General features: G+C 50.9%; 1 protein-coding gene across 1 annotated transcript in view; it reads left to right on the top strand.

The window, feature by feature from the left end:
* Window positions 1-2,329: 2,329 nt before the first annotated feature.
* Window positions 2,330-15,787, top strand: part of SIM1 (SIM bHLH transcription factor 1) — a 61,045-nt gene continuing 47,587 nt past the window's right edge. The window contains exons 1-2 of the mRNA XM_038761263.1: window positions 2,330-2,587; window positions 13,758-13,840. Coding sequence (XP_038617191.1) covers window positions 2,413-2,587; window positions 13,758-13,840 — 258 coding nt within the window. The 5' untranslated portion in view covers window positions 2,330-2,412. The remainder of the gene's footprint in view (window positions 2,588-13,757; window positions 13,841-15,787) is intronic.

The raw sequence follows: 15,787 nt of genomic DNA, 5'->3' as shown, positions 1-15,787 counted from the left end.
TGTGGGGAAGGGAAGGAGGTAAGATGGGGGGATGGAGAGGGGGACGAGGGGGAGAGGAAGGAGGGGGCTCAGTGTGGGAAGGCCTCCTGGAGGAGGTGAGCTCTCAGCAGGGCCTTGGAGGGAGGAAGAGAGCTAGTTTGGCGGATGGGCAGAGGGATTGGGGGCATTCCAGGCCCGGAGGAGGACGTGGGCCGGGGGTCGATGGCGGGACAGGCGAGAACGAGGTACGGGGAGGAGATTAGCGGCGGAGGGAGCGGGCTGGGCTATAGAAGGAGAGAAGGGAGGTGAGGGAGGAGGGGGCGAGGGGATGGACAGCCTTGAAGCCCAGGGTGAGGAGTTTCTGCCTGATGCGCAGATTGACTGGTAGCCACTGGAGATTTTTGAGGATTTTTTCCTCCTCCTCCTCCTCCTCCTCCTCCTTCCACCCGGCCCCGATAGCTGAAATGCCCCGCTGCCCGTCCGTCTTCCTCCCCCGCGCCCACCGGGCCCAGGCCCTGGGTCCCCCGGGCCCGGAGGCCCCGGCGGCCGCGCGGGTCAGAGGTCGGACGCCGTCTCCCCGGCGGCCCCGCCGAGGGGCGGGGAGGCGGGAGGCCCGGACGTCACTCAAACCCCCGCCGGCCAATCAGCGCCTCGCCCCGGGGGCGCCGCGGGCCAATAGGAAGCGAGGGGCGCCAGGCAGCGGCATTCAGGGCGGGCCGGGCAGTGGGAGCCAAGGAGCGAAGTTGGGTTTCCAAAGGCTTTTAGCCATAAAGAAGTTACTGGGCACTCTCCCCTTCCAATCAGGCGTAATCTCAACTTCCCAGGGAGGGAAACACGACGCCGCCCCTCCCCCCTCCCCCTCCAAAGTCTCCCCTCCCCACCTCCCTCACACCAAAACAAAACACAAAATTGAGTCGAGGAGCCCGAGCGGGGCCCCGGGGGAGGTAGGGAGGGCAGCAAAGTTTTCTGTAGTTGGACCATCTGAGGGATTGTAATTAAAGAGTCGCTCCTCACCCTCTGCACGCTGCCGGGACCGAAGGTAGGTGCAGGCGCTCGCGAACCCATTCTAGGCGGTGGGATGCGGGGTTGGGGCCCTGGGGTGGTTCAGCTTCTCTCTGAGCATCTTTCTTATTCCACCTTCTCCTCCTCCTCTTCCTCCTGCTGCTCCTCCTCCCCTTCTCTCCATCCTCTCCTTTTCCTCTTCTTCCTCCTTCCCATCCCTCTACTCCCCCTCCTCTCCCTCTTTCCTCTCCTCTTCTTCCTCTCCTCCTCCCCCTACTCTTCCCTAAGCTCGGGTCTGGTCAGGCAGGTCTCGCTAAAGCCCTGTTTCACGGCCAGCCAAGTCCAGCGAGGCCGCAGTCGGTCCCCACGAAACTGGGGGTTCGTCGCCTTGAAAAAGCAACTCTCAGTCTCCACCGCAGAGGAGTGGGGAGGAAACCCGAGGAGATTGGGGGGTCTGGGTTGGACCCGGCCATGCCAGACTGAAAGGACAGAGACTTTAAGGGAGGGTGGGGAGGGTGGTCTTGGATGGTCACTTGGACACTAGTGGACCGCGGACCTGTTTTGCGAGGAGGCGGGGGAGGATTGAAGAGCAAGCAGACCGTCTCGTTGGGTTTGTGGGTTTTTTTTTTTTCCGATAAACCGGTGAACTCTTTGGGGAAGGAGAAATACATCTGCAGGGATTGAGAGAGTTGCTTGTGGCGGGAGAGAATACACGCACGTTAATCCATCCTTTTAGGTAGTCTCAATCCACTGCCTGCCCTCTCTGCCCGGATTTATTTCTAAACAAACGACCCAACCAAAACAGTGAAACTGCGGGGTGGAGGGAGGAGGGCGAAACTGCCCGTTTCTGGTCATTTTGTAAAAGCGAATTTTATTTTTAGGGTTTCCTCTGGCCAGCTGGGACAGACTGCTGATCTCCCCGAATGCCGTCTCCCTCCCGGTGAAGGACGTAGTTTTAGCAGCCGGGCCTCCTCTCTGAAGGGGCCGCCTGTGGAGGCCGCGGTAGTGGCGGCCGAAAATAAAAGGACGAGGATTACTATGTCTGAGCTCCGAGGACCAGCGTTTGCTGTTTGGAACAGAAGAGACGCCTGGATCTTCGGGGGTCCAGCTGGCGTATAGTTTAGTCCTCAGCAGCCTCTCTCGGATTCTCCAAACCGCTTTGGATAAGGCTCCTTCCTTGCCCTTTCGCGTTCTGATTTTTTTTTTCAGTAAATCGTTTTCGTTTTCAGCTCCGGTCTTTTTTCCCCCCCTCTCTCTCCCCGACTTCCCCAGCCAGTCCCCAGCTAAAAGACTTAAAAGCCTTCATTCGAAATCATGCCTAACATTTTGCACAGTAGGAGCTGTAGTTGAAAGTTTCTTTTTTGTTTGTTGGTTTGTTTTGGATGAATCTGCGGCGCTTAAGTTGGCAGAAGAAAGGGGGAAAAAGACACAATGAAAGAGAAGTCCAAAAATGCAGCCCGGACTAGGCGGGAGAAAGAAAACAGTGAATTTTATGAACTGGCTAAATTGCTGCCTTTGCCCTCAGCTATCACGTCTCAGCTGGACAAAGCATCCATAATCAGACTCACAACCAGCTACCTTAAAATGAGAGTGGTGTTTCCTGAAGGTGAGTGACTTAACTAATTCTGGAACTTGGCCTCGAATTCCAGTCCAGGTCTCAGCATGTGAAACCCCTAACATTTCCCCGCCTGCGCTGCGCCCGTGTTTCATTCATGCGCAGGCAGGTAAGGCCCAAGAGAAAGTAGATCAGGAAGGTGCTAAAAAGCTGGGTGAGATGTTGGCGTCTTCGTTGGTCCCTCTTCTGCTCTGTTAATATTCAGCCCAAATGATATGTTTGGATGGGAACTGGACCAAGAGAGCGGTTGTCAACACTCCAGACACTAAGCCCAGCTGAAAGTTCTACTAAAACAAACACGACTTTCCTTTTTACTCTGTAGTCTCCTCTCTCCGCACCTTCCCGCCCCCTCCTCCCCCTCCCCCCCCCCGCAAAGCACGTGAATTGCCCAATTTCTCAAGGATGACTAGGGGGTCTAAGCCCATATGGAAGTTTCCCGGCAGTTGGAAGCATGAAGCTGCTCCGAGTGAGGAAGAGCAGGTATGTCCCGGAGTGGTCTTGTGCACGAATGTTACTCTGCTCAACCCTGATGTTGGAATCGGGCTCGACCTGCTGTGGGTCTCTTGAGGCCAATGAAAATTCCGGTGTCCGGAGATATTGGTGTGTTTTGGTCTGAGCAGGGCTGGAAAGCGACTTTTGGCCATGGGGTCGGAGACGGCACTCGCTGAGGTAGAATGAGCATCAGCAAAAACTCTCAGAAACGTACAGGCGGAGAAGCGGGAGTCTTATTTTAGCAGCACTAGGGTTTACTCAAGGGAGACAAAACTGAGACGGAAATTTTGAAGGCGAATTTAGGATTTCCAGATCCACCCCAATGCCAAGCAAAGGCGCGGGTATCCGTACAGTTATGTGGCCAGGTCCAGGATTGGGCGAATTAAAACTGGTGGTATTCAGGAGCTCGTTCTCTGGTGTCGCTCTTGGCTCTGAAAGATTGGGCAGAACCCTTAGGATCTATATTCTTCCGGGCAGGGAAATTCTAAACGTTAAAGCGGGGGAAAGGACTGAAACCCGGAAACTGAAAAAAAATTGAAATCAAGGATATTTTTTGGGAGAGGAAACCACCAAACCAATCTCTTTTATTTGCATATTGAAACGGATCATTCCATCAGTTTCAGTGGTGCAGGAATAGAGGGAATAGGGTTGCGGTGTGATGTTCGAATTAGGCGTTTTGCTCCAAACGATTTACATTTAAAGTGCTTCGGAGCGCTTCGAGAAGGACCGTGTGCTTTCAGAGCAAAGGGAAAGAAGGGAGATCTTTGAAATTATAATGTGGTCTCCTCCCAATTTTCCTAGTACACTTACTTTTTTTTTTTTTAGTTTTCAAAGCAGTCTTGTCCACGTTGGGCTTGAAGCCAAGAGGCAGCATCTGAAAGTCTTGGAGGAAAATCCAATTCCACACCTCTACCTCGGGCTGGAAATGGATTTGGGTGGCGGCGGGGAGGGACAAATGGGTGTAATTAATGGGATATCGGGGCGCCTTCTGGGTCTCTTGCCCTGCTAGGGAGGGCAGCATGGGTAGCACCAGGTGCCACCGGGCTGGGATTCTGGGATAAGGGTTATTAGAAGTGAGTTTGCAGCCTCAGGAGGTCATCTTCTTGCGTGATTCCCAGCCGGGCCCTTCAATTTATTGGCGCTCACGGAGCTGGTGGTTTTCTCGGAAGAAGCACATGGTATACGGTGGTGCTTGCGGGGCTGCGGGTCAACAGGGCCTCGGCCACCGCCTCTCTGACGGTGGCCTGGCGTGGATTTAGATCTCCCCGCGGACAGAGTGACCAGGACGCCACGGGGACCAGTGGGAGTAAGGTGGGGGGGGCTGGCAAGGAAGCAACCCCTCCTAATCGCCAAAGGCAGTGGGAGATCCCTGCGTGACCGACAAATGGATGCATGGACCCACCGCTTAGTTCAGCTCCTGGCACATAGTAAGCGCTTGACAATTATAATTATTATTATTACTTGGCAAACTGGCTAGAGGAGCAGGCGGGGTCTCCACTTTCTTCCAAAACTTCCTTAGATTTGGGGAGACAGACGAAGAGGCAGGGAAAACGGCGAAAGCAAACGTTTTCTACAGGACCCGCCTCGTCATAAGAGGCTCATCGCTATGACAGTGTCTAGGCCTGAGCTTCCACTTTAAGTCATTTCATGAAAAGCCCTCATTTTACCTCGAGCTCCTAAATTCCTCGATGCGACTGAAATCGTTCGGTAAACTCCGTTCGCTCCCCGTCCGTTCCCGTGTAAGGCTTCTGTGTCGTTTCTGATCAATTTTCCGGACAGAAAAATATCCTAAGGATACACCGAAAAGCTGGTGAGTCAGGAGGGAAGTCGTGAATCCGTGTGAAAACGAATGTTTCTTTTTTCCCTCTTTAAGAAAAAAACGAAAAAATACCCCTCCAAGATCAGTTCCTCTATGTTCTAGTATTGCTAGCTAGGGAAGGGAGAGGGAAATTGTGTTTTCCCAGCTTCAGGCTGATTCACCTCCGACGCTTCCGACAGAAGGAAGTGAGCCAGGAGAAGGAGAGGATGAGAGAGCTAGCGGTTACTATCCCGGAGCACATGAAACCATCGGGGAGGAGTAAGTTTGTTGTGAAGTCATTCAAAGGGCCTCGTCCCCCAACAATAACACAATCTGATTCGAAAACAGCCTGGGCAGATGGGGGAGGAAGGGTGAGGGACTCCTCGAAACCTGGGGAAAGAATCAGTTCTGGGCACCCCAAAGTCAGAAGGGAAAACAGACACAGCGGCGCTCTTCGTTATGGGAGGGAATTGGAATTAGAATAAATCGAAGCAGTTTATCTTGCTTTGATTTATACTTATATATATATATATATATAATATACATATACACATATATATATATTTGCATATCATGGCAGATATTTATGGCTAGGACAGGATCTACAGAATAAACTTGGAAAGATCAAACTCGTTTTCAGTCGAATCGCCATTTAGGGCTTGGGCAAACCCTTCGTTATCAAGATGATTTGAAATCACCAAAGGTTACTGATTTGAAATTAGCCCTTCCACGTGTTAATCTCATAGATGGGGGGCGGCATTAAGGATCGCCACTCCACACTGGGGCCGAGGTGTTGATCTGAGGACTGAAGTCCTCAATCTTGTATTTTTAGAAGCCGAGAGCCGAAAGGGGGGTGGGAGGCAGGGGGATTCTGTTTCCCACGTGGATCGGTGATTTAAGGCTGTTTTTCCTGCTGCTCCGGGTAGTGATTGAGCATTGGGTTTCAATGTTTATTTTCTTACAGAAGTTTTTCTCATTTAAAAGCCTTTAAGCTGCAGTGTATGCGCCACGCCGCCTTTCTCTGTCTAATTCCAGTTTTGATGTGGGACGTAGAAATGGGAAGTCCAGAACCAAAGTCCTTGCGAAAGGGTTGCGCCGGCAGATTTATGGGCCGGCAATCAGGGTCAGATCAATGTGGGGGGAATCATATTTTCTTTGGGAGCAGTCTGCCTCCGGCTAATAAAACCGGGCGTTTTCCCAACGTGCGGAGGTTTACAGGAGAGGCTGAGCATCCGCTCGCAAATCCGGGCGGGAGAAGGGGATCAAGGTTCCGGGCTTGGATTGGGTTCGGCCTGTTTTCTTGACCCAAAACTGGGGTCCTGGATACCCGGACATTCAACGAGGTCTGAAGTTGGTTCCGTTTCTTTTGTGTCTGAGGTCCTTCCCTCCCTCCCGTCCATTCCCCCCTCACTTCCTCCTTCCCCTCCGTTTTCCCTCTCTCCATCCCTCTTCCTTTCCTTCTTCCCGCCTTCCCTCCCTCCCACCACCTTCCTCTCTCCCTCCTGTTTCTAGATTGTCGCTACTGAGTTCTTGGAGTTGACCAGATTTGGAAGGGGAAGGGACCCCACCCCATCATCCTTTGGCCCTTTGGGCACGTTTTCCCCTTGGTTTTTTTTGTTGCATTTAGAAAACAGTCCCGATTAAGTATTCCCCGGGGACTTCTAGAACAAATCAAGGGTTCTAGAGCGTCCAGGTTCTCCATCGGCTGGTTCATTCATTCATTCATTCAATCGTATTTATTGAGCGTTTACTGTGTGCAGAGCCCTGTACTAAGCGCTTGGGAAGTACAAGTCGTCAGCATATAGAGACGGTCCCAGCCAACAACGGGCTCACAGTCTAGAAGCGGGAGACAGACAACAAAACAAAAAATCGGGATCGGCTACTATGGGCCTCCCCAAGCACCAACTCCTTCCGAATCCTAGAGTTCCCGGGGCCCCCGAGATTGCAAGCTCCTCTCCCAGTCTCTGGCCCATCCAGGACCGCAGCTTTTTTTTTTCTTATGGTATTTGTTAAGCGCTTACTTTGTACCAGTCATTGTCCTAAGCGCTGGGGTAGATACAAACTAATCAGGTTGGACGCTGTCCATCCAGGCCCATTTTACAGACGAAGGAACTGAGGCACAGAGAAGTCAAGTGACTTGCTCAGGGTCATACAGCAGACAAGTGGCGGAGCCGGGATTAGAACCCAGGTCCTTCTGACGCCCAAGCCCGGGCCCTACCCACTAGGCAACGCTGCTTTTCGTGTTTGATCCTTGTGTCTGACCCGGGTCATTTTCCTAGCTGCAGCCAGGCCCGACTGAGAACTAGGAATTTATTCAAAGTGGGGACCGCTATTTTTTTGATGGTCACCTCCACCTCCAAACACACAGACACACACACAAACACACACACACACACCCCACCCATCAACACTCCCCTTACCCCCAAGCCTACAAATGCACAATTACAGGATTTCACAGGCCACCCTCTCTCTCCAGCCACCCTATTCCCTCCAAGTGCCCGGGGGTTGGGGGGAATGGGAGAGGGCTGATGTGGCTCTGGTGTCCACGTTGTGGGCGGGGCGGGCGACAGGTGCCCCTGCTGCCCTTTCTGGCCTCGGTGCCCAAACTTCCTGGGCCAAAGAGGCGATGCCATTCCCGGGGGCCCAACGTGCTCTACCTCCCGTTTTCCCTCGGGATCCCCCTGGGCTGGTTCCCTGAAGCCTCCTGAGTATCCTCTCCCCTCCTTCCTCTATCCCTGCAGCTGGAGCCCCGGGGGGCAGGGGCGGAAGGTGGAAGCAGGGGCTGGGTGCAGTCGGTTGGCAGCAAGGTCTCTGGGCTTTAGGTCGCCTTCGGGGGGCAGGAACACTCTGGGTGGGCAAGCCTCGTGCGTTTGCGGGGGGTTTTGCTTGCGCCCTCACCCACCCGGGGCATTTGGCGCCCAGGACACGCCAAGATTTCTTTCGTTGCAGCAGTTTGAAATTGTCAGATTCCCCCCAAGTTCGGGATCTCGAGAAGGGATTTGGTACCTTTTCCAGGAAGCAATGGGTCAACATATTCCACTTCAGCACCACTCTTCCCGCCCCTCCATCCTCTACTCACTTCCTCCTTCCTTCCGTTTTCCCTCTCTGCGTCCTTCCTTCCTTTCCTTCTTCCCGCCTTCGCTCCCTCTCCTGCCTCTTGCCCCCTCCTTTCCTCCCTTCCTCTTTGCTCCTCTTCTTTCCCGGTATTTTGGTCGCCGTATCTGTCGGGAAGAAGAAAGTTATCTCTGTGTATCAGCAACGACCACAAACTCCCACAACTTTCTGTTTAGCTTTATTTTATTTTTCTTCAAGATGAAAACAGTAGCAACAACAAACCTTTTTTCTCTTCTCCCGTCTCCCCTTCTTCCTTCTTTTCCTCCTCTTCCACCTCTTGTTGTGGGGGAGGTAGCGACGCTGGACCCATAATCTATATTTTGTCAAGGGTATGAAATTCATTCCGAAGGAAAGCTCGATCAATTTATTTTTGCTGCTTGCAATAACACAGCTGGGTGATGCTTCGAGCCCACGCTAGACTGCAGCTCATCATTCATTCGCCAAGCTCTGGCCTAAATGGTGCCTGTGGGATTAGGTCAATTTTAGTGGATCTACTTCGCCTCATTTGGTTACTAATTGGTTTCTTGTTTTATAAATCGAAATCTCATTTTCAGGAAATTACAGAACCCGTGCTACCAGGTCCATTGAGGTAATCCGTGGGTCAGGGGGTATTTAAATGGAAATGGCGGTACAATGCATCAAGTGGAAGGCGACGGGGAAACTTCGTCCCTGTTTTCCAATGAAATGCCAGCTAGTCCTAGATCCATAATCGAGACATCACTTCTAATGCCTCTTATGTAAATACGATAAACCAGACTTTAAAGAAGGAGATGGGGACTGGATTGGGGTATTGGCGAAACTGAAAAAAAAAAATGTTCCTACAAGGTTAAGATGATATATCTTGGAAATTTTCCCAAATAGATTATGTTTTTCCTTTTGTCTTCGGCCACTTTAGCTCGGGCAAATCCTTTCGCTCCAAAAAACGATTTAGTTATCCTCTCCCGCACAGAGCTACTTGTCTCGCTCACAAACCCTTTATTCTGTCCGCCTCTCCAGATTACAAGAGAATCTTTAGCTCTGGCTCCCACCGGAATCGGGAGGCAAAAGAACGGATTTCGTCCTTGTTTTAAATAGAAAGTCAAAGGCTTTGCGGAGTTTTCTGCGGTAGGTCAAGTGACAAAAATACAGCCTTTCCCTCGGCTACGGGGAACCCTCAGTGGCAGCTCCGATCGCCGGAATGGAAGAAGGAGGGGGAAAATTGGGGATTTCGAAGGACGGTAGGCCCTGGAGGGGGAGGTGAGAAAATGATTTTTTTCATTCTCAGTAAGGGTGGTGGAGGAGAGCAGAAAAAAACCCCTCCAGTATCAACCCCAGAGTTTAGCACAGTGTTTGGCACATAGTAATCGCTTAATAAATATCATGATGATGAGGCTGAGGGTGAGAGGATCCAAGTTTTGTAGGCAAGGAATCGAAAGCCAAGAGGGCTCGCTCGGGACGAAGATGGGGAAAAACCAGCTAGGTAAAGGAGCGAACACATCGCATTATGAAACATTAACTCGGCCGTACGGGAGGGTGGAAGTTTTGACCAAAAACATAAAAAAGAGTGCAGTGCTCCGTGAAAAAATGTGTTCCTGGAATGGGGCGAGCTATTCATTAACCCGCGATGGAAGTTTTATTCTCCCCTCTTAGGAGCATACTAATTAGATCCGAAAACCCGGATTAATCAGCAATCTCGGGACGAGGAGGAGCGAGGCGAGGAGGAGACGTCTCTCGGAGTTTTGTCTGCTGGCGTTCGCGTTTGTCTTGGGACAGTGGATTCCGTCTTTCTCCTGGAAGGGGCTGCGAGGGGGACAGAGCTCACCTGGGTCCGGCACTGCCCCGCTCGGGGTTGAGCCACGGCCGAAGGGAAATTATAACACACCAGCCAGGTGGCTTGGGGGGAGGCACATGAGCAGGTGTTAGGATGCAACCCCAGCCACTGAGGAGGCAGAATTTATGGCAGACACAGCCTCCAACCTCAGCCCCTGTGGAGGCAGAATTTAAGGCAGACGTGGTTTCCAACCCCAGTCCCTGAGGAGGTAGAGAAGCAGCGTGGATCAGTGGAATGAGCCAGGGCTTTGGAGTCAGAGGTCATGGGTTCAAATCCCGGCTCCGCCAATTGTCAGCCGTGTGACTTTGGGCAAGTGACTTAACTTCTCTGTGCCTCAGTTACCTCATCTGTAAAATGGGGATTAAGGCTGTCAGCCCCCCCGTGGGACAACCTGATCACTTTGTACTCCCCCCAGCGCTTAGAACAGTGCTTTGCACATAGTAAGCGCTTAATAAATGCCATTCTTATTATTATTATTATGGCAGACACAGCCTCCAACCTCAGCCACTGAGGAGGCAGAATTTAAGGCAGACACGATCTCCCCCATCTCCTCTTTCAGGACCCGAGGGAACGAACCCAGGTGAAAGAGCCCTCATGGGGAAGGAAAGGAGAACAGAGGTGGGGGAAGAGTCAGAGAGATGAAAGATAGGGACAGAAACAGACCGAGAAAAAGAGGGGGAGTCAGAGAAACAGAGAGAGTCTGAGACAGAGATGGAAAGTCAGAGAGATGAGAGACAGAAACAGAAAGCGGGGGAGACAGAGAAACAGAGCTTGGGGGAGTCAGAGAGACAAACAGTAATAAAGAGACGGGAGTCAGAGATGAGAGACGTAGAATCAGGCAATGACACGCAGCGAGAAGGAGTTGAAGAGTTGATAGAGGATATGGAAGGAGTTAGAAAGAAGAGGCGAAAGAGTAATGAGAGCCAGAAAGATGAGAAAACAGAAGAGGAAGCAAAGAGAGACAGAACAGACGGAACCTTAAGAAATGAAGAGAGAGAGAGAGGGAGAGTGTGTGTGTGTGAGAGAGAAGACAAGACAAAGACAGTGTCAGATCTGGAAAATCACGGGAGCGATGGGGCGACAGCCAGGGATCTAAGGACTGAAAATAGGGAGGAAGGATGGGAAAATGCCGGATGTGGGCCGCGAGTATCAGTGTTTGAATAGCTGTGGGTAAATCGTTAGATTTACTTAGACGTGCAAAAAAGCCTAGGTAAATCGGCTCCACGCTTCAGGAGAACTCTCCGCTCCATGCTACCCAGATTTTGATGGCTTGTTTGTTTGTCCGTGACTCGAAGGATAACCGAGCGACAGCGCCAGTCAAGCAGTTTTTTAAAGAGGCTAATTTCAAGTTTTAATTTGTGGAAGGCAGTCACCGGTGGGGCATCATTATGCGACCGCGTTTGTCACTGTGTACTTCATGGTGATTTGCACTGTACGACGATAAATCAGCTTTTTTTTTGGTCACGTTAAGCCTTGTTTAATGGTGTAAGCATAAAAGGTTTTAACTGCCTAGTTTAAATTATTTCAGCGGCTACCCTGCTAAAAGACATTGCCCATAAATAGCTGAGTTCCAGGCCCGGTAAATGCCGTCTGCTTTCTCTCCTATCTCCCACTGTAACAGACAGTCCAGACTTTGGAAAACCCTTCCCGAAATCGAGAGTGATTTATGATCTATTGTTCAACCGGCCCAGAGCGGTCAATAAGGGCAGCAAGAAGGATTGGACTTCGCAGGAGAGGGGTGGGGTCCAGGTTAATGTGGTATGTGTTCTGATTGTATTCATTCCAGCGTTTAGCAGAGTGTTTGGCACATTGTAAGAGCTTAACTATTACTACTATTGTTACTATTGGGGTCGGGGGCGGTGGAGCTCATTTTGCGAGATAGCGGCGCCTGGAGGGTCTGAAACCCACTTCCGAAAGCGATTAACAGGTTAGGCGCGTCAATAAATTAATAATAATAATAATATACTTAATGATGTAAGGGCTTACTACGGGTCCAAGGCCTGTGATAAGGGCTGGGGTAGCTGTAATACAATCAGATCAGACACAGCCCTTATGAGGCTCAAAGTCTAGGGGGAGGTTGAATCTTATCCCCATTTTACAGATGAGGAAATCGAGGCACAATGATGTTAAGTGACTTGCCCACGATCACACCGCAGGCAAGTGCCAGACTCAGGGTTAGCACACCCATGTTTCCGCACTCCCAGGCCGGTGCTCTTTCCATTAGATCCCGCTGCCTCTCTATAGCTCCCTGGGGCCAGTGCGTACAACTAGCCCGGAAACAGGTGGATATTTTTAAAATAAAATGATCAGTTTTTGAGCCTTAACTGGAGGAGGGAGGGAAGAAGAGAGGGCGGGCAAGCGGTCTGAGGTAGTTGATGAGTAAGTGGCTAGCCCTTATGAGACTCGCATTCCAAGGGGAGAGTGAATCTTATCCCCATTTTACAGATGAGGAAGTCGAGGCACAGAGCTGTTAAGTGACTTGTTCATGCAAGCATTTGGAGTAAATGCTAGCTCCCGGTCCTGCCAGGCTCAGCGTGTTTTGCTCGAAACCCCGCTCAGGTGTCTCTCTCGGGCTGAATTTTTTCCGGATTTGTTACAGAGAGGTCAGGCGCTCATCTCTGTAAGGCGCCTCGCCCACTGCTCCGAGGCTAGGCTATTTAATAATAATAATAATAATAATGGCATTTATTAAGCGCTTACTATGTGCAAAGCACTGTTCTAAGCTCTGGGGAGGTTACAAGGTGATCAGGTTGTCCCACGAGAGGCTCACAGTCTTAATCCCCATTTTACAGATGAGGGAACTGAGGCCCAGAGAAGTGAAGTGACTTACCCAAAGTCACACAGCAGACAAGCGGCGGAGCCGGGATTAGAACCCATGACCTCTGGCTCCCAAGCCCAGGCTCTTTCCACTGAGCCACGCTGGTTCAGGGGGAGTCAGATCCGACTTCGAACGCCCCCGTTTCCTTCAGTTTTATTCTAGAGGATGTGGGTTCTAATCCTGCCGGTGCCACATCTGCTATGTGACCCTGGGCAAGTCACTTCACTTCTCTGTGCCTCAGTTCTCTCATGTGTAAAACGGGGATTAAAAATGCAAGCCCTATGTGGGACAACCTGATAACCTTGTATCCACCCCAGTGCTTAGAACAGTGCTTGACACATAGTAAGCGCTTAACAATTTTGATTTTGATACCCAAGTGTTTTGTTTTGTTTTCCGTGTCCCCCTTCTAGACCCTGAACCCGTTGTTGGATAGGGACCGTCTCTATATGTTGCCGACTTGTAATAATAATAATAATGGCATTTGTTAAGCGCTTAGTGTGTGCAAAGCACTGTTCTAAGCGCTGGGGGGTGATACAAGGTGATCAGGTTGTCCCATGGGGGGCTCACAGTCTTAATCCCCGTTTTACAGACGAGGTAACTGAGGCTCAGGGAAGTTAAGTGACTTGCCCAAAGTCACACAGCTGACAGTTGGTGGAGTCGGGATTTGAACCCATGACCTCTTATTCCCAAGCCCTGGCTCTTTCCACTGAACCACGCTGCTTCTCTGTACTTGTACTTCCCAAGCGCTTAGTACAGTGCTCTGCACACAGTAAGAGCTCAATAAATACGATTGAATGATTGAATGGATGAACAATTATTATTATTATTGTTCCTGCCACATCGGTTTCAGGCTGCTCACGGTTTCACGCCCAGGTCTCTGGGGTGGCCGCAGAGTCGAAAGAGAGATGAGCCCAGGACAGGTGGCTCTGCTTCCTGGGTTCTGGCCACCGACACCGACATCGTCCTCCAGGTTCCAGGGAGCGTGGGAAAATTTAAATAAAACCCCCGCCTTTTCCCCCCCCGCTCCCCCACTTTTGGATTGCTCTTTCTCCAGGTGCTGGGTGGTGGGGTTGGGTGTCTAGGCAGGGGTCCAGCCACTGATGTGTATTTCCGTGTCTTCCACCTGCAGGGCTTGGAGAAGCGTGGGGACACTCGAGCCGAACCAGCCCCCTGGACAATGTCGGTCGGGAACTGGGCTCCCACCTCCTTCAGGTAACTGGCCTCCAAAAGAGAGTCAATCGCCTCAATAGACGGGCCACGGAATTGCTGTTGGCTCGCGTGCCTGAGAGGGGAAACTCTATCTACCTAATAATAATAATAATAATGGTATTTGTTAAGCCCTTACTATGTGCCAAGCCCTGTTCTATGCACTAAGGTACATACAAGGTAACCAGGTTGTCCCACGTGGGACTCACAGTCTCAATCCCCATTTTACAGAGGAAGGAACTGAGGCCCAGAGAAGTTAAGTGGCTTGCTCGAGATCACACAGCAGACAAGTGGCGGAGCCGGGATTAGAAACTACGCCTTCGGACTCCCAAGTCTGGGGTCTTTCCACTATCATCTATAAACATCTATTGATGGCTAGATAGGTAAAGCCCAGGGGATTTCTTTCCGAGGGACCCTTGAGGCTTTTTCAACCACTCCATTAAAAAAAAAAATGTTTTAGCGTCACTCAGAGGGATATTAAGAAGCAGCCTCAATGGAAAAAGCAAGGTGGGAATGGGGTTGGTTTGGGGCTGGTCTGCTAATTGAAGACTCTAAAACTGTACCTGCGAACGAGAGAGGGCAAGGGTGAGAGAGGGAGCGAGGAAGGAGGGAGGAGATGAGAGAGGTTATTATATTCATTATTATTATTATTTGCTAGGCGCTTACTATGTGTCAAGCACTGTTCTAAGCGCTGGGGTAGAGTCAAATTAATCTGGTTGGGCACAGTCCCTGTCCCACAATGGAACTCACAATGTAAGGAGGAGGGAGAACAGGTATTTAATACGCATTTTACAGTTGAGGAAACTGAGGCTCAGATAATAATGATGGCATTTATTAAGCGCTTACTATGTGCAAAGCACTGTTCTAAGCGCTGGGGAGATTACAAGGTGATCAGGTTGTCCCACTGGGGGCTCACAGTCTTAATCCCCATTTTACAGATGAGGTAACAGGCTCAGAGAAGTTAAGTGACTAGCCCCAAGTCACACAGCTGACAAGTGGCAGAGCTGGGATTTGAACCCGTGACCTCTGACTCCCAAACCCGTGCGCTTTCCACTGAGATAAATTAAGCCACTTGCCCAAGGTCGCACAGCAATTGGCCAAGACGGGATTAGAATCCAGGTCCTCTGATTCCCAGGCCCGTGCTTTTTCCGCTTGATCACACTTCTCATAATAATATGAACGAGAATGAAAATGAGCCGAAAGGCGTGGCCCGTTCGGGTTAAAACGGCTAGCGCCTCTGAGAGCCCAGAGGAGGCCCGAGAAGTGTGGAGCTGTCGGAAAAAACTCAATTTAGCTGATCAATTTTTTAATGGGGAGCGCGGGGGTGGAAAGGGGGCGGGACTTTAGGAGAGGGAAGCTGCACGATAGAACTTGGAAGGGTCCCAAACCCCAATTTGAGGTCATTTCAAGCAGCGTGGCCTAGTGGAAAGAGTACGAGTTTGGGAGTCAGAGGACCTGAGTTCCAATCCCAGCTCCTCCACTTGTCTGCTGGGTGGCCTTGGGCAAGTTACTTAACTTCTCTGTGTCTCAGTTCCCTCAACTGCAAAATGGGAATTAAGACTGTGGGACAGGGACTGTGTCCAATCCGATTATTTTGCGTTTACCCCCGCGTTTAGTACGTTTCCTAGCACAGAATAAGCTAATAGCAATAATAATGGTATTTGTTAAGCGCTTACTATATGCCAGGCACTTTACTAAAGGCTGAAGTGGGTACAGCAAATCGGGTTGGACACAGTCCCTGTCCTGCATAGGGCTCACAGTCTTAATCCGCATTTTATAGATGAGGTAACTGGGGCACAGAGAAGCGAAGTGATTTACTCAAAGCAACACAGCGGACGAGTGTGTAGAGAAGCAGCGTGGCTTAGTGGAAAAGAGCACGGGTTTGGGAGTCAGAGGTCGTGGGTTCTAATCCTGCTCCGCCACTTACCAGCTGTGTGACTTTGGCCAAGTCAC

The sequence above is a fragment of the Tachyglossus aculeatus genome, chromosome 19 (assembly GCF_015852505.1).
Source record: "Tachyglossus aculeatus isolate mTacAcu1 chromosome 19, mTacAcu1.pri, whole genome shotgun sequence".
Classification (NCBI taxonomy): Eukaryota; Metazoa; Chordata; class Mammalia; order Monotremata; family Tachyglossidae; genus Tachyglossus; species Tachyglossus aculeatus.
The sequence above is the reverse complement of the archived record's forward strand: the minus strand, read 5'-3'. Positions and strand labels throughout refer to the sequence as shown.